Source organism: Neofelis nebulosa, chromosome 4 (assembly GCF_028018385.1).
Source record: "Neofelis nebulosa isolate mNeoNeb1 chromosome 4, mNeoNeb1.pri, whole genome shotgun sequence".
NCBI lineage: Eukaryota > Metazoa > Chordata > Mammalia > Carnivora > Felidae > Neofelis > Neofelis nebulosa.
Window position 1 is genome coordinate 149,063,734 of NC_080785.1, and position 14,543 is coordinate 149,078,276.

Below are 14,543 nucleotides of genomic sequence, written 5' to 3' on the forward strand. Positions count from 1 at the left end.
AGGGATGAGATGGGGGTGGGGGAGACAGGACCCCAGTACTCCAGGAGCCCCAGAAGATAAAGAGAGTCCCAGGAAGGGCCAGGGCTAAGCGGAGTCTGTTCTCAGCCTGCTGTGTGGCCTGAGCCAGGTCCTTCTCTTTCTAATGCCCCCAAGTTTCCTGACCACTATCTAAGGGCTCAGGCTTGTCCACCTGGGAGACCTAATTTGCAGGAGTTTCTAGAATCCTTGGAGCTCCAACTCCAGCTGAAGTTTGAAATCTTAGTGCCTAGAGCCTCAGATATGAGTAAAGGGCTCTGGGGTGGAGTACTGTGGGTGAGGGGGTGCAGAGACAGGAGCTGCTATGGGATGGGGGGCATAGGGAAGTCCCCTTACTTACCCCTACTCAACCCCTCAGCCTTCTGTCTCCCTTGTCTGGCTTCTGTGGCTCTCCTGCCCTGAACCGGTGCTCAGGCTAGAGGGAGTAAGGGTGTGAGCACCGTACCTCCACCTTCACCCCGAAGGGATCGTGTGTGTGTGTAGGGTCTGTGTGCAGAGGGAAACTCTGGGAAGAACCCACCACTCACCTGGTGACATTCTGGGCCGTGGAGCTCTGGTGGGCCTGGAGGGCTGAGGGACACAGCAATGGGAGAGTTCCCTAGCATGAAGTGGATCCTGTCCTCTGCCCCAGTGAGCTGGGATGGGGCCTGGAGACCAGACGGGGACAGGGCTGGGTGGAGGAGGCTGGGCTCATCTTTTGCCAACCCCAGATCTATGAAGTGTAGCCAGACTTCCAGCCCCCACCCAAAGCATGGAGTCCCTTGGACTGGAATGACCCTCCCAGGCAACTTGGGCCCTGCCAAGGGAGCTGGGGAGCCAGGCCAGTGCTTCAGGGGGCTGGACCTTCCTGGTATCAGGGATCTGGGCCCAGAGTCAGTTTGTCTTTGTCATGGAGACTGTCACGGGCAATGGAAGGACAGGGAACAAAGAAGAGCCCAGCTAGACCTCTAGCCAGCCCACCAACCTCTGATCCCTGACCCCTGACCTCCCTTCCAGGCTATCTCTGGAGACTTGGGTTTGTGAACATTTTGTGTAAGCCGCCCACATCCCAGCTGGGAAAGAGTCTCCCCAATGGGGAGCCTGCCAATCTGACACAGAGGCATTAATCAGGCCAGCCCGGGTGGAGAGAGAGGCAGCAGGTGGATGGCAGGGGCCCCTCCCCCATCTCCTTCCCTCCTCCTCCCGCCTCCCTGGCCCTACAGGGGGTGGAGCCCCTGCCTTATAAGTGTCAGGCCTGGCGGCAACGGAGCAAACTACAACCAGCAGCGGACTGAGGGCGCCTCTGCTGGGCAGCGTGGTGCCCTTGGTTCCCCAGCATGGCCCCCTCGGCCTGGGCCATCTGCTGCATGCTGGGAGGACTCCTGCTCCTCGGGGGCAGCCCCAGCCCTGGCCCCAGCGTGCCTCGCCTGCGGCTCTCCTACCGAGGTAAGGGCAGTGCGTGCCCTGTTCATGTGCGCGTTTGTGGGACCCTGGGACTCTGTGACATCCCCAGCTGGGGGGGCCCCAGCTAGCCCCGGGCAATCTCTTCTGCCAGCCGGAGGTCACTTCCACACAGCACAGACTGTGGGAAGGACTTCACGGAGATGGTTCTCCAGCTGAGTTGCCACCAGAGGCAGGAACTGGGGAGGAGGACCGGGGGCAGGGGCAGGTCCCAGGAGGGTGGAGGTGGGAGAAACAGAGACACAGAGGACAACCTGAGGGGGCTTCTGAGAAAAGGAGAGGGGCATGGAAACCCTGAGAGGCCTCCTTAGAGATGGGCAGGGAGAGATGGGGAGGGAGGGAGAGGACAGGTCTGCAAGATCCTGAGGTGTGCACTCAGCCTGGGCTCCTTGCCCGGGGTGGGCAGTGAGAAGCAGGGCAGCAGCCTGTGGTGGGGGCCCTCACCCTATCTCCACAGCCTTGTCCCCTCTGCCTCTTGCAGCCCACTTCACAGTGCTGGCCTTTGCTCTTCCCACTCTGTCCCAGAGGCTCTTCACAGCTCAGCAGTGATTTCAGCCTCCTCTCTCTGCCCATCCTGGCCCGGTGGGGGGCGGGGGGCAGTCCTCAGCAGATCTAACCTGATATGCTGTGCTGTAGCTGGCACAGTCTGTGGAGAGGGTCCCCAGGAAAGGTCCCTGAGACATAGACTCTCCATGATTCTTCTTCTTGGGGAAACCAGAGGGGTGACCACCTTCCCCTGGGCACCCCAATCCAAGTGGAGAGACCCAGGCCTGCTCTGGGGACTGAGGGGGGAGACGTGGCTCCACCCTGGAGAGTGTAGCTGGGTCTGGGGGCAGAAGGTGGTCTTGCTCTGGGAGCTATGGTTTGGGGGGGAAAGTAAAAAAAATAAAGCCCAAATAGGGCAAATCCCCTCTAAAGTACTGTCAGTCATGGAAGGCTTCCTGGAAGAGGCTGTTGATGAGTTTGGGGGTGGAGTGGGTGCTGGGCTTGCCACCTTGGATGGGTATCCTCTGAGCAGGCACAGGATAGCCGGCCTTCCCAAGGGTAGCCAATGCTCATTCCCACCATATCCTTCTGCCTGCCCGCTTGACCACCTGTTACCTCCACCTCCCTAGCCAACCCCCAAGGACCTATTTCATGATCCTTGGCTCCTGGGGCCAGCATCCCCAGCCAGCCACCCCCAACCCCCTGCGTCTGGGAAGGCAGTGTCTATGGAGGAGAAAGTCTTCCTTCATCACATCCCTGGATTAGAGCCTTGAGCTCTGCCTGGCCATACCTGACCTTTCCCATACCCAGGCCTTTGCCAGGTGTTCTCTCTGCTGGGAATGCTCTCCCCTGTCTGTCCGCTTGTCCCACTGAGTCAGTCTTGCACACCGCTCAGACTAACCCACCCTTCCTCCAGGCTCTTCCAGCACTTTGCTCAGCTTGCTACCGTAAGTTCTGACAGCGGGGCCAGCAGGTCATATTCCTTGGGGACTGGGTAGGGCACAGATGGGCCTGTGGGAAGGATATGTTAACTGAAGGATTAAGGGACCAAGGAATGGAGTGGTAGGAAGCAGGGCTCAGGGCCCCCCTGTCCCACCCACCCCCAGGAGGCAATTCTCAGAAGCCCTCCAGTGGGCCTATGGATGGAAACATTTTCCAGATGTGAGGGGGTGGGGGTGGTGAGGGGCGGTGAATGCACAGCTGGGACCCTCTACCTCCACACCTTAGCTGGAGAAGTGCGCTGAGCAGTAGGCACTGACTACCCTTGCTCCCTCCTAGATCTCCTGTCTGCCAACCGTTCTGCTGTCTTTCTGGGTCCCCGGGGCTCCCTGGACCTTCGGGCCATGTACCTGGATGAGTACCGGGACCGCCTTTTTCTGGGGGGCCGTGATGCCATCTACTCTCTGCGGCTGGATCAGTCATGGCCGGATCCCCGGGAGGTGAGCTGGACTGACAGAGGGAAGGGTCTGTCTGAGAGCTAGGAGGCCAGATGGTGAAACTGAGGCTGTGAGGTCAGGAGTCAATTAGGCTGTGTTTCAGGTCCTGTGGCCACCACAGCCAGGACAGAAGGAGGAGTGTGTTCACAAGGGAAGAGATCCTTTGGTGAGTGCTGTCAGAAGTGACTGACCCCCAGCCCTGACCAACACCCAGGTCTTGACCCCCAGGATAGCCTGTAGCCACTCCCCCAGGTGCTTACACTAGGGGCATTTGGAGCAGATCCTGAGGGCTCTTGAAGGTCTGTGAAGAATGTCATCCCCACCCTAGATCTCCAGAGCTGATCAGCCAGGCAGGGCTGAGCCTTGGGGCCCAAGGAGATGGTAAACACCCCTTCATCCCCTCCACCCTGCCCCTTCTCTCTGCTAGGTGGAGTGCGCCAATTTTGTGCGGGTCCTACAGCCCCACAACCGGACCCACCTACTGGCATGTGGCACTGGGGCCTTCCAGCCCACCTGTGCCCTCATCACGGTTGGGCATCGTGGGGAGGTGAGCCTGGGGCAGGCCCCACAAGGGACTGGGAAGCAGTGACATTTCCTCCCTGCTGTCTGAACGCTCCTCATTGAGCCTGGCTTGGGGCAGAGGGGTCAGGGGCCTGAAAGGCATCTTTGTGCCAGGCTGACCCCTTTGGCGAGGCCCTGAATGAGGGCGCCTTCTGCCCACCCCCACTCTCATCGCTGCACGCGATGGCCACTACCCGGGCGGGGGGCTGGTGCTGTTTTCCTAGGTGACACCCTTCCCTCCCTTCCTCCCTCTCGGGCAGCACGTGCTCCACCTGGAGCCCAGCAGTGTGCAAAGTGGGCGGGGGCGGTGTCCACATGAGCCCAGCAGTCCCTTCGCCAGCACCTTTGTAGGTGGGTGATGCCCAGGCCTGGGCGGGCACAAGGAGGGGGGAGACTGCCGATGTCCTTGGGAAGAAATGGGGCCAGCTATGGGGCCTGGCCCTCCTCCCTTGATTCTGCCCCACCCTCACCCAGGTGGGGAGCTGTACACGGGCCTCACGGCTGACTTCCTGGGGCGCGAGGCCATGATCTTCCGGACTGGGGGTCCCCGACCAGCTTTACGTTCTGACTCTGACCAGAACCTCCTTCACGGTGAGCCCAGGGTCTGCCCAGGGCAGGGCTGGCTGGGATCTGCCCCTGGCACCAGCAGGGAGGTAGGAGAGCTGGCACTGGAGTGGGGATGGCCCTACCCTACTCTACTCCCTGGGACCCCAGCCTCCCGTGGGGTCCCTGTGCCTCTTGCCCTCCACGCTGGGTTCAGCAACCTCCCCATCCTCCCCCATAAGGTGCCCCCCCCAACCAGCTGCACCCTGTTACCTCCCAGACCCCCGGTTTGTGATGGCCGCCCGGATTGCCGACAACTCTGACCAGGATGATGACAAGGTGTACTTCTTCTTCTCGGAAACTGTGCCCTCGCCCGATGGTGGCCCAGGCCGTGTCACGGTCAGCCGCGTGGGCCGTGTCTGCGTGGTGAGAGCTGTGAAGAGGCGGTGAGGTTCAGATCCTCACTGCACCCCCTTCCTACGCCCATCCCCACCAGCGGCAGAGGGAAACTGAGGCAAGGGTGTGACGCCAACATCCAAGCCTCTGCCTGCAAGGGTGAGGGTGGAGGAACAGGAGGGAGCCCCACCCCCTGGGGCTCAGGGCTGATTCTGGCCTTCCACCCCCAGAATGACGCCGGTGGCCAGCGAGTGCTGGTGAACAAATGGAGCACCTTTCTCAAGGCCAGGCTGGTGTGCTCAGTGCCTGGCCCTGGTGGTGCTGAGACCCACTTTGACCAGCTGGGTGAGGGCATGGCCGGAGGCAGGCCTGGGTGTGGGTGCGGAGGGCTCAGAGTCAGTGAGCGGGGGGCATTGACTGTGGTCCTCTGTCTCCCAGAGGATGTGTTCCTGCTGTGGCCCAGCGCAGGGAAGACCCTTGAGGTGTACGCCCTGTTCAGCACAGTCAGGTGGGCACATGGGCCTCCCCTCACACCCCCACCCCTGGTTCCAGTCTCTGCACTGCTAGTGTCCTCTGCTGAGCCTCTGCTTGCGTGTTCCAACTTTACCGTGGGTCCCTGTCTCTATCTCCAACTCAATAACTCTGAGGCTCTGTGTCTATCTCCCTCTCTTTGTCTCTGCCTGGGTGTCCTCGTTTTTCAGTCTCTGTTGACTTCAGGCACCATCATCCTCTGTCCTGTCCATGGATAGGTTGCCCCCTCCCCACCTGTGACAGCCACCCTGGCCTGACTATCCCTGTCCGCCCTTGGCAGTGCTGTGTTCCAGGGCTTTGCCGTCTGTGTGTACCACATGGAGGATATCTGGGAGGTCTTCAGGGGACCCTTTGCCCACCAAGATGGTCCCCAGCACCAGTGGGGACCCTATGGGGGCAAGGTGCCCTTCCCTCGCCCTGGAGTGGTGAGTATCTGCCTGGAAGCCAGGCCAGGGAAGAGGGCTGAGCCGATACCAGAGGGACTGTACCTTGGGATGACCTTGTGGTTGAGCTGGGACTTCAGGGGAGCCAGGTGGGGTAAGGAGGGGAGCAGAGCCCTGCCACATTAAGGAGTCTCTGCTACAGCAAGAGCAGTCCCCCCAAGGTGGGCATGCCCAGCAGTGGGGCCTGGAAACAGGATGGGGTGGGGGACGTGCGGCCCCAGGATGTTTCAGATGCTCCTTTTGCTGCCGCTCACAGTGCCCCAGCAAGATGACAGCGCAGCCAGGACGACCCTTTGGCAGCACCAAGAACTACCCAGATGAGGTGCTGCAGTTTGCCCGAGCCCACCCACTTATGTTCTGGCCCGTGCGGCCACAGCAGGGCCGCCCTGTCCTTGTCAAAACGCACCTGGCCCAGCAGTTGCGCCAGATCGTGGTGGACCGCGTGGAGGCAGAGGACGGGACCTATGACGTCATCTTCCTGGGGACTGGTGGGTGGGCTGAGTGGGGTGGATGGGCTGGGGAGGTGTGCCTCTGGTTGGGGGGTGGGGCAGGCCACTCCTTCTTCTCCCACTGATCCTTCCCTCCTGCCCTGCCCCAGACTCAGGCTCTGTGCTCAAGGTCATCGCCCTCCAGGGTGGGGCCTCCACTGAGTCCGAGGAGGTGGTTTTGGAGGAACTCCAGGTGTTCAAGGTGAGTGGGGTCTTGGGAAAGGGGGAACTGATGGGAGGGGTCCCCTACAGCTCCACTGCTGGGTCTAGGCCTGGCCACGGGGACAGAGGAGCAAAATACAAGGAGATAGGCCTGTCTTTACTGAACCTGCAGCCAGTGGGAAGTGCAAGTGAGACACTGGCTGCCGCAGGGCCTTGCTGGTGCGTTTATCTGGCTGTGGGGCCCAGAGAAAAGTCGGAGGGCCCAGGGAGGGGCGTCTAAGGTGATCACCCCTTGACAAAGCCCTGCCAGGCTCAAGCAACAGTGAGGGGGTGGCTGAGACCCCAAGTCCCTATGGGGTTCTGTTGGCCCCCCAACTACAGAGCGAGGCAGGGCATCACGTGTATCTGGCGGACTGCTGTGCTCCCAACATGGGATGGGTGATGTGGGACAGCTGCCTCATTGCTGGACAGCGGGGCTGTGGGAGGGGACACTGGAGCTTTGTGCTCCTTGGAGGCCAGCCAGTGTGAGGGGACCTTTCTAATAACCCGACGTCTGGGAAAGACCGTCTGGCCTTAGTTGCCAGGGAGCACACTGACCCAGGCTGGGAGATAGGTGGCTCCCATGCAGGGGCTGGAGGAGGCCGAAAGCAGGGATGCAGGGGAGGTCTGGCCCAACCCACCCATCCCTGAGACCCTGCTCCTTCCACAGGTGCCGACACCCATCACTGAGATGGAGATCTCTGTCAAAAGGGTAAGAGCAGCTGCCATCCCTCCCTCCTTCTCCCTCTAACCCCTCACCTGAAGCTCTGAGCAAGGCCACTTTCTGGAAGGTGCTGCAATAGGCCATGGGGATGCCTGATTAGGCCTTGCAACGAGGCTTGAGGGTCCGGCGGGGAGCTGAGATCTCATGCATGAAACCAGTGGGCAGTGGGAATCCTGAGTAAGTGAGACTGTGTTCAGATAAGGGGAGAGCCACAAAGGACAGTCCCTCTGGGGAGACAGAAACATGCTTGGAAACAAAATCCGGAATTTTTTTATTGAAAAAAATTTTTTTTAATGTTTCTTCTTTTTTTTTTTTTTTTTTGAGAGAGAGAGAGAGAGACTGAGCATGGGTCAGGGAGAGGCAGAGAGAGAAGGAGACACAGAATCCAAAGCAGCTCCAGGCTGTCAGCACAGAGCCTGATGCGGGTCTCGAATACACAGACCTTGAGATCATGACCTGAGCCGAAGTTGGCCACTCAACCTACTGGCACCCCCATAATTTAAATCAAATAGGGCAGAGCCACTTTTTAGAGGCCTGCTATGTCCTTTTGCAAGTGGCAAAATCTCCTCAAGTTATTCTGCCCCAGTTTATTTTTGGGTAAATCCCAACTTTTGTATTAGGATTGCTTGAGGCAGAGTACACCTCTAAGGTCAGAGGCAAGTCAGGATAAAGGTTATTGAGGTTGAGGGCAAAAGTCAGCAGCAGGAAGGGCCTGGAGAAACCCCTTAGAGAAGAGCCCCCCAGGTCTGCCCCGTGCCTTCCTTCCGTGTCCTAGAACAGGATCTGGTGCATATCAGGTGGGTGATCAACATTTTTGGTTTCTGGGGATACATCCAAGAGGTTCTGGAAGACTGCCTGAAAATGGTGGGGGTCTCAGGAAGCCCAAGAGGGCCAAGAGCCTAGTTGCTTCTAGGTGGGGCCCAGGCTCACCTTGGCTCTGCTTGTGTCCCCCCCCAGCAAATGCTGTACGTGGGCTCAAGGCTGGGCGTGGCTCGGCTGCAGCTGCACCACTGTGAAACCTACGGCAGTGCCTGTGCTGAGTGCTGCCTGGCCCGGGACCCATACTGTGCCTGGGACGGTGCCTCCTGTACCCGCTACCGGCCTGGCACCAGCAAGCACCGGTTCCGCAGGCAGGACATCCGGCATGGCAACCCTGCCCTGCAGTGCCTGGGGGAGAGCCAGGAAGGTGAGTGGTGGCAGGCATGGGGGCCCCTCCTCACCCCTCTGGCCCGGGCTCAACCCCTGCAAAGTGTGGTCTCAGGTTGGTCCTGTTTTATTTAACACCCAGCCCTCAGTTTTCCTACATGTGCAGCTCCTGTCAGTATACTGGGGAAGGAAGGGTCTTTGGACAGAATGAATGGCTTGGGGATTGATGGACACTTAGGTCCTTGTCACACTGGTGGGGGCCCTGGGGGCCCACAGTACTGAGCCGAGCCCCCCTCCATCTCCCTCCAGACGAGGCTACAGGACCCATGGCGGCCACCACAGTCTACGGCACGGAGCACAACAGCACCTTCCTGGAGTGCCTGCCCAAGTCTTCCCAGGCTGCTGTGCACTGGTTCTTGCAGAGGCCAGGGGGTCAGGGACCCGACCGGGTGAGCAAAGACCTTGCCTCCAACCTGCACATGTCCTGATCTCACGTCCCTCCCTGACCCCAAGTCCTGATCTCTAGGAAGGGGCTCTAGGGGGAACCTGCCAAGGTCAACTGAAGAAGAGTGTGCATTAAGTGCCTGCAGTGCCTGGAAGGAGGTACCCCTCTTCCTGCCTCCAGGAATGCCCAGGCCAGATGTGGCTGCAACCCTTCCTGTGACAGAGAGCCCACTAACTCCCAGGCACTGAACTGAGCTCTGGGAGGTGGGTAGTAGAGATGGAAGAAAGTCTGGTCTAGTCAAGAAGCCCCCCAGGCTCACACATATGGCTCATCTTTGCAGGCCTCTCTTTCCCATGGGTTCTTGGTTCTCCTCTGCCCCAGGGTGGTGCCTAAACCACTGAAACTTGCACACACACACACACACACACACACCCCTACACACATACCCACTGCCTAGCCCCACACTTCCTCCCTGGAGTCCAGCTGTCTGCCCAGGCCCTCTCCTCCCCCATCCGGAAAAGTCTGTCAACCCCAGAAATGGCCTCAGTCTGGGGCCTGACTAGGGTGTGGGTGGGGCAGGGTGAGGAACCATTCTCCAGCCTCTCTCAGGGGCAGAGAAGGGGAGGGAGTGCCTTGATTACAGGAGGGGCTTTCCTTCCAGCTTGGGAACTGGGGGAGGCCAGCTTTGGGCCAGCTGTTGGGCTAGGCACGAGGAGCACACCCCCAGGGGGCCAGGCACAGGGAACAACAAGATGGTTACACAATACTTACCGCCCAGGCAGTCCCGCCTCAACGTACAGATGTGCAGACATCCAGGTGGGATCAGAGTAGCGCTCCTGCCTCCCGCACTGTGATGGGCACTCAGCCCACCCCTGGTTGGGGGACTGAACAGTGCAGACAAGGACAGAGAGAGAGAGAGAGAGAGAGAGAGAGAGAGAGAGAGAGAGAGAGAGAAAGGAAAGTGGAGGGGACTTCTAGTCCTAGGGCTATGGGTATAGCCCTCCCTGAATAAAAACCCATAAATACCCCTCTGCCCACTCTATCCCCAGGGACTATGTGGCACGGCTCCCAAAGGCCAAGGTAGGTGCCACAGAGCTCTGACTAGGGGAGAAACCAGTCAGCGAAATCTTTGAAAAGCCTCCTTTGCAGGCCCTGTCCTGGGTTATAGGAAGGTGAGACCCTGCCTGCAATTGGCTCACAGTGCTGAGCCAGCCTGGGAAGGAGAGATGGGGAGGGGAAATGCTTAAGCACCAGGTCCTGAAATGCGAAGTTGGAAAAGCAGGGAGAGTAACTGATGTTGTGTGTGCCCTACTCCATGTCCCCCTCATCCCCTCCCCCACCTCCCACAGGTAAAGACAGATGAGAGAGTCCTGCAAACAGAGCAGGGGCTGCTGTTCCGCAGACTCAGCCATCTGGATGCAGGCATCTACACCTGCAAGACACTGGAGCACGGCTTCTCCCAGACTGTGGTCCGCCTGGCTCTGGAGGTGATTGTGGCCACACAGCTCAACGGCCTGTTTCCTCGGGATCCAAGGTCAGAGGAGACCCCAGGCTGGGGAGGCCTGGCCTCCACCCCCTCCAAGGCCTGGTATAAGGACATCCTGCAGCTCATCGGCTTCGCCAACCTGCCCCGGGTGGATGAGTACTGTGAGCGCGTGTGGTGCCCTTCCAGGAGCCGGGGCAAACAGGCCAAGGGCAAGAGCTGGGCAGGGCTGGAGCTGGGCAAGAAGGTGAAGAGCCGGGGGCAGACCGAGCGCAATCGGACGCCCCGGGAGGTGGAGGCCACATAGAAGAGGGTGGAGGAGAGGGTGGTCGGGATGGACCAGGTGGCCCAGAAACCGCCAGAGTCTCCCACCCACCCAGCTAGGGCTAAGGGGAGGGGGGCAGCATGCCTGACTGCCTCTTAGAGGCAGGAGTCTCTGCCCCCCATACTTCTACCAGGCTGCCCACAGGAAAAGCTGGGGCTTGATGGAGGGCCCTGTGTCCAAGGCCTGTTCCTGCCCCTCTGTGCTCTCAGTCCTAGGCTGGAGCCAGCACCCTCTGTCTGCTGCCAACCCCAGTGGGCCTGCTGTTTGTTTTCAGACATGGTCCCCAGAGCACATTTCCGGCTGTGCCCGGAGGTGAGAGGCCTGGGTGGTTCTTTCCCAGCCAGCAGAACAATGGCCATTCTGAATGACCCTTGGAGTGGGCATTTGGGTGCGTCTGAGGAGCTGTCTGGGCAAGGGGCCCTTAGGCAGCCAGAGGAGGATGGAAGTTGCCTCTATGCTAGCACCCATTAAGAGGACCTACTGTGAGTTAGGGCAGGGAAGGGGAGGGGCAGAGAAGGTGGAACAGCAAGCCCCTCCCCCCACTTGGGGTGGCTCCCTGCCACTGCCCACCACTTCTTCTCCATGACAGAGTCATAGAAGCATTGACAGCCAGAGCTCCCCAGGCCCCTGGTCTGGGTCTCAGGCACTACTTCATAAACCAAGCAGTGTCTCTACAGCCTGACTTCTCTTCCCCAGACCCCAAGCTGCCAGGCCAGATTTCCTGGGATGCCCAGACCTCTGATGGGAGTCCCCCTCCCCACCATCAGGGGCTGCAAGCTGATGAAGGGAGAGGGTAGGTTCTAGGAGGATTCTAGGTTCTGTGGACTAGAGATGGGGAGAGGGGAGCAGGGGAAGTATGGGGCAGGAGGGGGGGCTGTCTCTCACTGGGTGGTACAAGCATGCTCACAGCTGGGGAGGGAGGGAATGTGGCAGCTCCCCGAGTAAGCTACAGCTGGTGGGCAGGCACAGGCCCAGGGCTTTGCCAGGGCCACAGAGGGTTGAGACACTTCTGAGGTGGGGAGAGGATGAGACCCCCAGGATGGGCTATGGGACCCCAGGCAGGCATTCTCAAGAACCCAGGATAGCATCAATTAGCTCAGGAGCCACAGGGGAAACAAGATGTTTTCCCTCTGAGATCGTTGGTTTCTGTTAAATAATGGTTGGTTATAAATTGTTTCATTTATGAAGACTTTCTCTCTTAAGGGAAGAAAATAGAAGGAAAAAAAGCTGCTAAATCCTGCTTGTTCTTGGAGGTGACGCTCAGGTGGCCAGGATGCATTTTGTCTGGGTGTGTAGGGAGGTGTTTTTGCCAACAGCAGGGATGTGTTTCTTGGGCTGGGGAGCACAGAGGGGGAGGAGGAGGAGGACTAAATGAAAAGTCATTCCCAGACTGCATATGAGCAAGTTAATGACGCACAAAACTGACAGGAGGGGACAAGAGCATCAGGTTTGAGATTCCCTCCATGAGAAAAACTAAGATGAAGAAAGGAGGGGGAAAAACAGATAAAAAAGCAGGACAGGGTTTCCTGCTCCACTGAACTCAAACCCAGACTGTACATCTACAATGGATTTTACCTGAGTCACCCCACCACGCCCAGAGAACTGGGATCTAAAATAGGCCCCCTTTCCTCTTTGACTTCACAGTAAGTTAACCAGAGGCATGGAGATTAACCTTGGGAAGCCTCAGGTTTGGGGTTGCTGTGGCTGGGAAGTCAGCAGGTAAAAGCAAAGGAGAGGACTGTGGGGGTAGGGGGCTGGAGAAGGGCATGGAGGGGGAGGTAGAGGCCATGGAAGAGGGAGAGGAAAGAGCACAGAGCCCTGAGAATGGGTGTATAGAGCTGCAGCCCCTCTATCCCAGCAAAGTCAGGAAGAAATGACCAGCCAGGCTCTCAGTGGCCTCTAGGTTGGATCCAGGCATGGCTGGCTCCAGGCAGGGTTCTCTGGGGAAGTTACTCTAGATAATGGAGGAGGAGCTCAAAATCCTGAACAACGAACATCTGCACTTAGAAAATTATGGACAGTTTCTGCCAACTCCCCACACCTCCCACCCCCATGGTACTGTGTGTTATTGACTCCTGGAAATGCTTCTATGTGTGAATTCTATTTTTATATTGGTATGTTGAGATCAGCCTTGTGGTTTTGTCTTCAGAGCACACTTCTTGTAATTACTATTGTTACTTTTATTGTCATGACTGCCTCTGTGCTTTGATGAGGATATGAGGTAGTCTACCGCATAGACCTATAAGGAAAGCGATGGAGTTAATATTTATATCACATAATTATATCATTATTGTATCTCTGTATTTTTCTGTTCTAAATTGATGGATGCCATCTATGTGAGCTGGAAATGAAGAGCCTTTCCATCCATTCCAGGATGGCCGCCCTCGGAGATATGTTCTAGGAGGGAGGGAGATGGGCATGAGGGGAAGGAAGGAGTCAAAGGGCTTTGTCTAGGAAACTGAGATTGCTTATTAAGTTAGGAAACTCCTGCCCCTCAGGCTTCTGAGACTGACCTTCTTGGGCTTCAGGAAGACCTTGAGTCAGAAAAAAGTGCTGGCAAAGGGCAGCTGGGCACGTAGGCAGTCCTGCTCCTTTTCCACAGTAACTTCATGACAGCAATACTTGGCCTGGTGCCTGTCTTCCTCACAAGCCACATACCAACATATATTAAGGCCCCTGTGCTCTTGCCTGGGGTGCTAGGCTGCACTGTGGGGGCTGCAGCTTCTGAGAAGGACGGGAGGTCTGGTTGAGCTGCCTCCGAGGGCGCCACTGACCACAGCTCTCACTCCCCCAGCGATGCCATGCCCCTGCACGAAGAACAGAGCGCGCTGGTGCTGGAGGGAGATGGGAAAAGGCAGGGAAGGTTTGAAGATGGGAGGGACATCACCTCACCTTGCCAGGGAGACGAATCCCTTGTTTGCCTGGGCCCCTCAATCCATACTATAGAGTAGAGAGGCTTAACAAGTCAGTCACCAGACCCCTCTCGCAGCGCTGGAGCAGGGCCCCTCCTTTTGTCCCCTGGGCCTGACAGAATTGAACCGGTATGTCCTGCCCCAAGCCACCTGAGAAGCATCATGGGCACCCATTTGATGCTGATCGTGGGGTTGGGAAGGATGTGAGAACTTGACCTCCACAGTCCCTTCTCCCCCCAGGCCACAGAAGCTGTGTTCCTACCTTCCCACCCCTAGAGTCTGGACTTTTCCCTCTCAGCCTCTCATCTTGAGTCCTATTTCCTGCCTCAAGGGCTTCCCTCTCACTCCTTCTGGCAGCTTTTTCCTCAAAGTCTCATACCTCCCCTAGTCTTTGGGTCTGTGTCATGATTTCCCAAACAGGTTTAGTGCTGGAAAGGGGCTTGGAGAAAGACACAGGACAAGCATTTTCCAAAATGGTGTCCTATGGAACATGAGATCCTCTGTGACAAGGGTCAAATAAATACGGGGATTTCTGTCCCTTTAGCCCCCGTGGAATTGCTGTGTGCTGTTTGCCCTGTGAAATCCCCAAGAAGCCACAGTGATCTCTCGTTAATTTGCATGTCTGTCATGAGCTACATGATTCTCCTAAACCTGGGTCCTCTATCCCCTTTTTCCCATCAGGTCATCACCACTTCGTGTTTCTAATGTTTTGAAGCATACTTTGGGAAAATGCTGATTTGATTAATTCATTCCTTCCTTGGCCATGTGAAATTAGTTTATTAATCTCTGTTTTCTAAGCCTGTAAACGCTGGAGGCCCTGCCCCAACCCCCCCAAGTCGAATAGCCACATCTTGGCTTCCTATGGGAGGCACTGGAGCAGGACCCGCCACCCTAGGGCCAGGGCAGCCAAGCCACCAGTCTGCTGGCCCTTGGGCTTGGCCTCTGCC

General features: G+C 57.9%; 1 protein-coding gene across 3 annotated transcripts; it reads left to right on the forward strand.

Moving 5' to 3' along the window:
* Positions 1–1,275: 1,275 nt before the first annotated feature.
* Positions 1,276–12,987, forward strand: SEMA3G (semaphorin 3G). Of its 3 annotated transcripts, XM_058726684.1 has the most exons (16): positions 1,276–1,461; positions 3,241–3,401; positions 3,502–3,564; positions 3,826–3,945; positions 4,220–4,310; positions 4,434–4,550; positions 4,783–4,928; positions 5,129–5,243; positions 5,337–5,406; positions 5,710–5,854; positions 6,129–6,360; positions 6,471–6,562; positions 7,232–7,273; positions 8,243–8,471; positions 8,741–8,880; positions 10,226–12,987. In XM_058726684.1, exons 1-16 carry the CDS (start codon positions 1,353–1,355, stop codon positions 10,664–10,666), a joined length of 2,313 nt encoding a protein of 770 aa, XP_058582667.1. In that variant the 5' UTR covers positions 1,276–1,352; the 3' UTR covers positions 10,667–12,987. The 3 variants fall into 3 exon arrangements, with proteins under 3 accessions (XP_058582667.1, XP_058582668.1, XP_058582669.1); XM_058726685.1 differs by lacking the exon at positions 3,826–3,945; XM_058726686.1 differs by lacking the exons at positions 1,276–1,461; positions 4,220–4,310 and having other exon boundaries at positions 3,258–3,401.
* Positions 12,988–14,543: the final 1,556 nt, after the last annotated feature.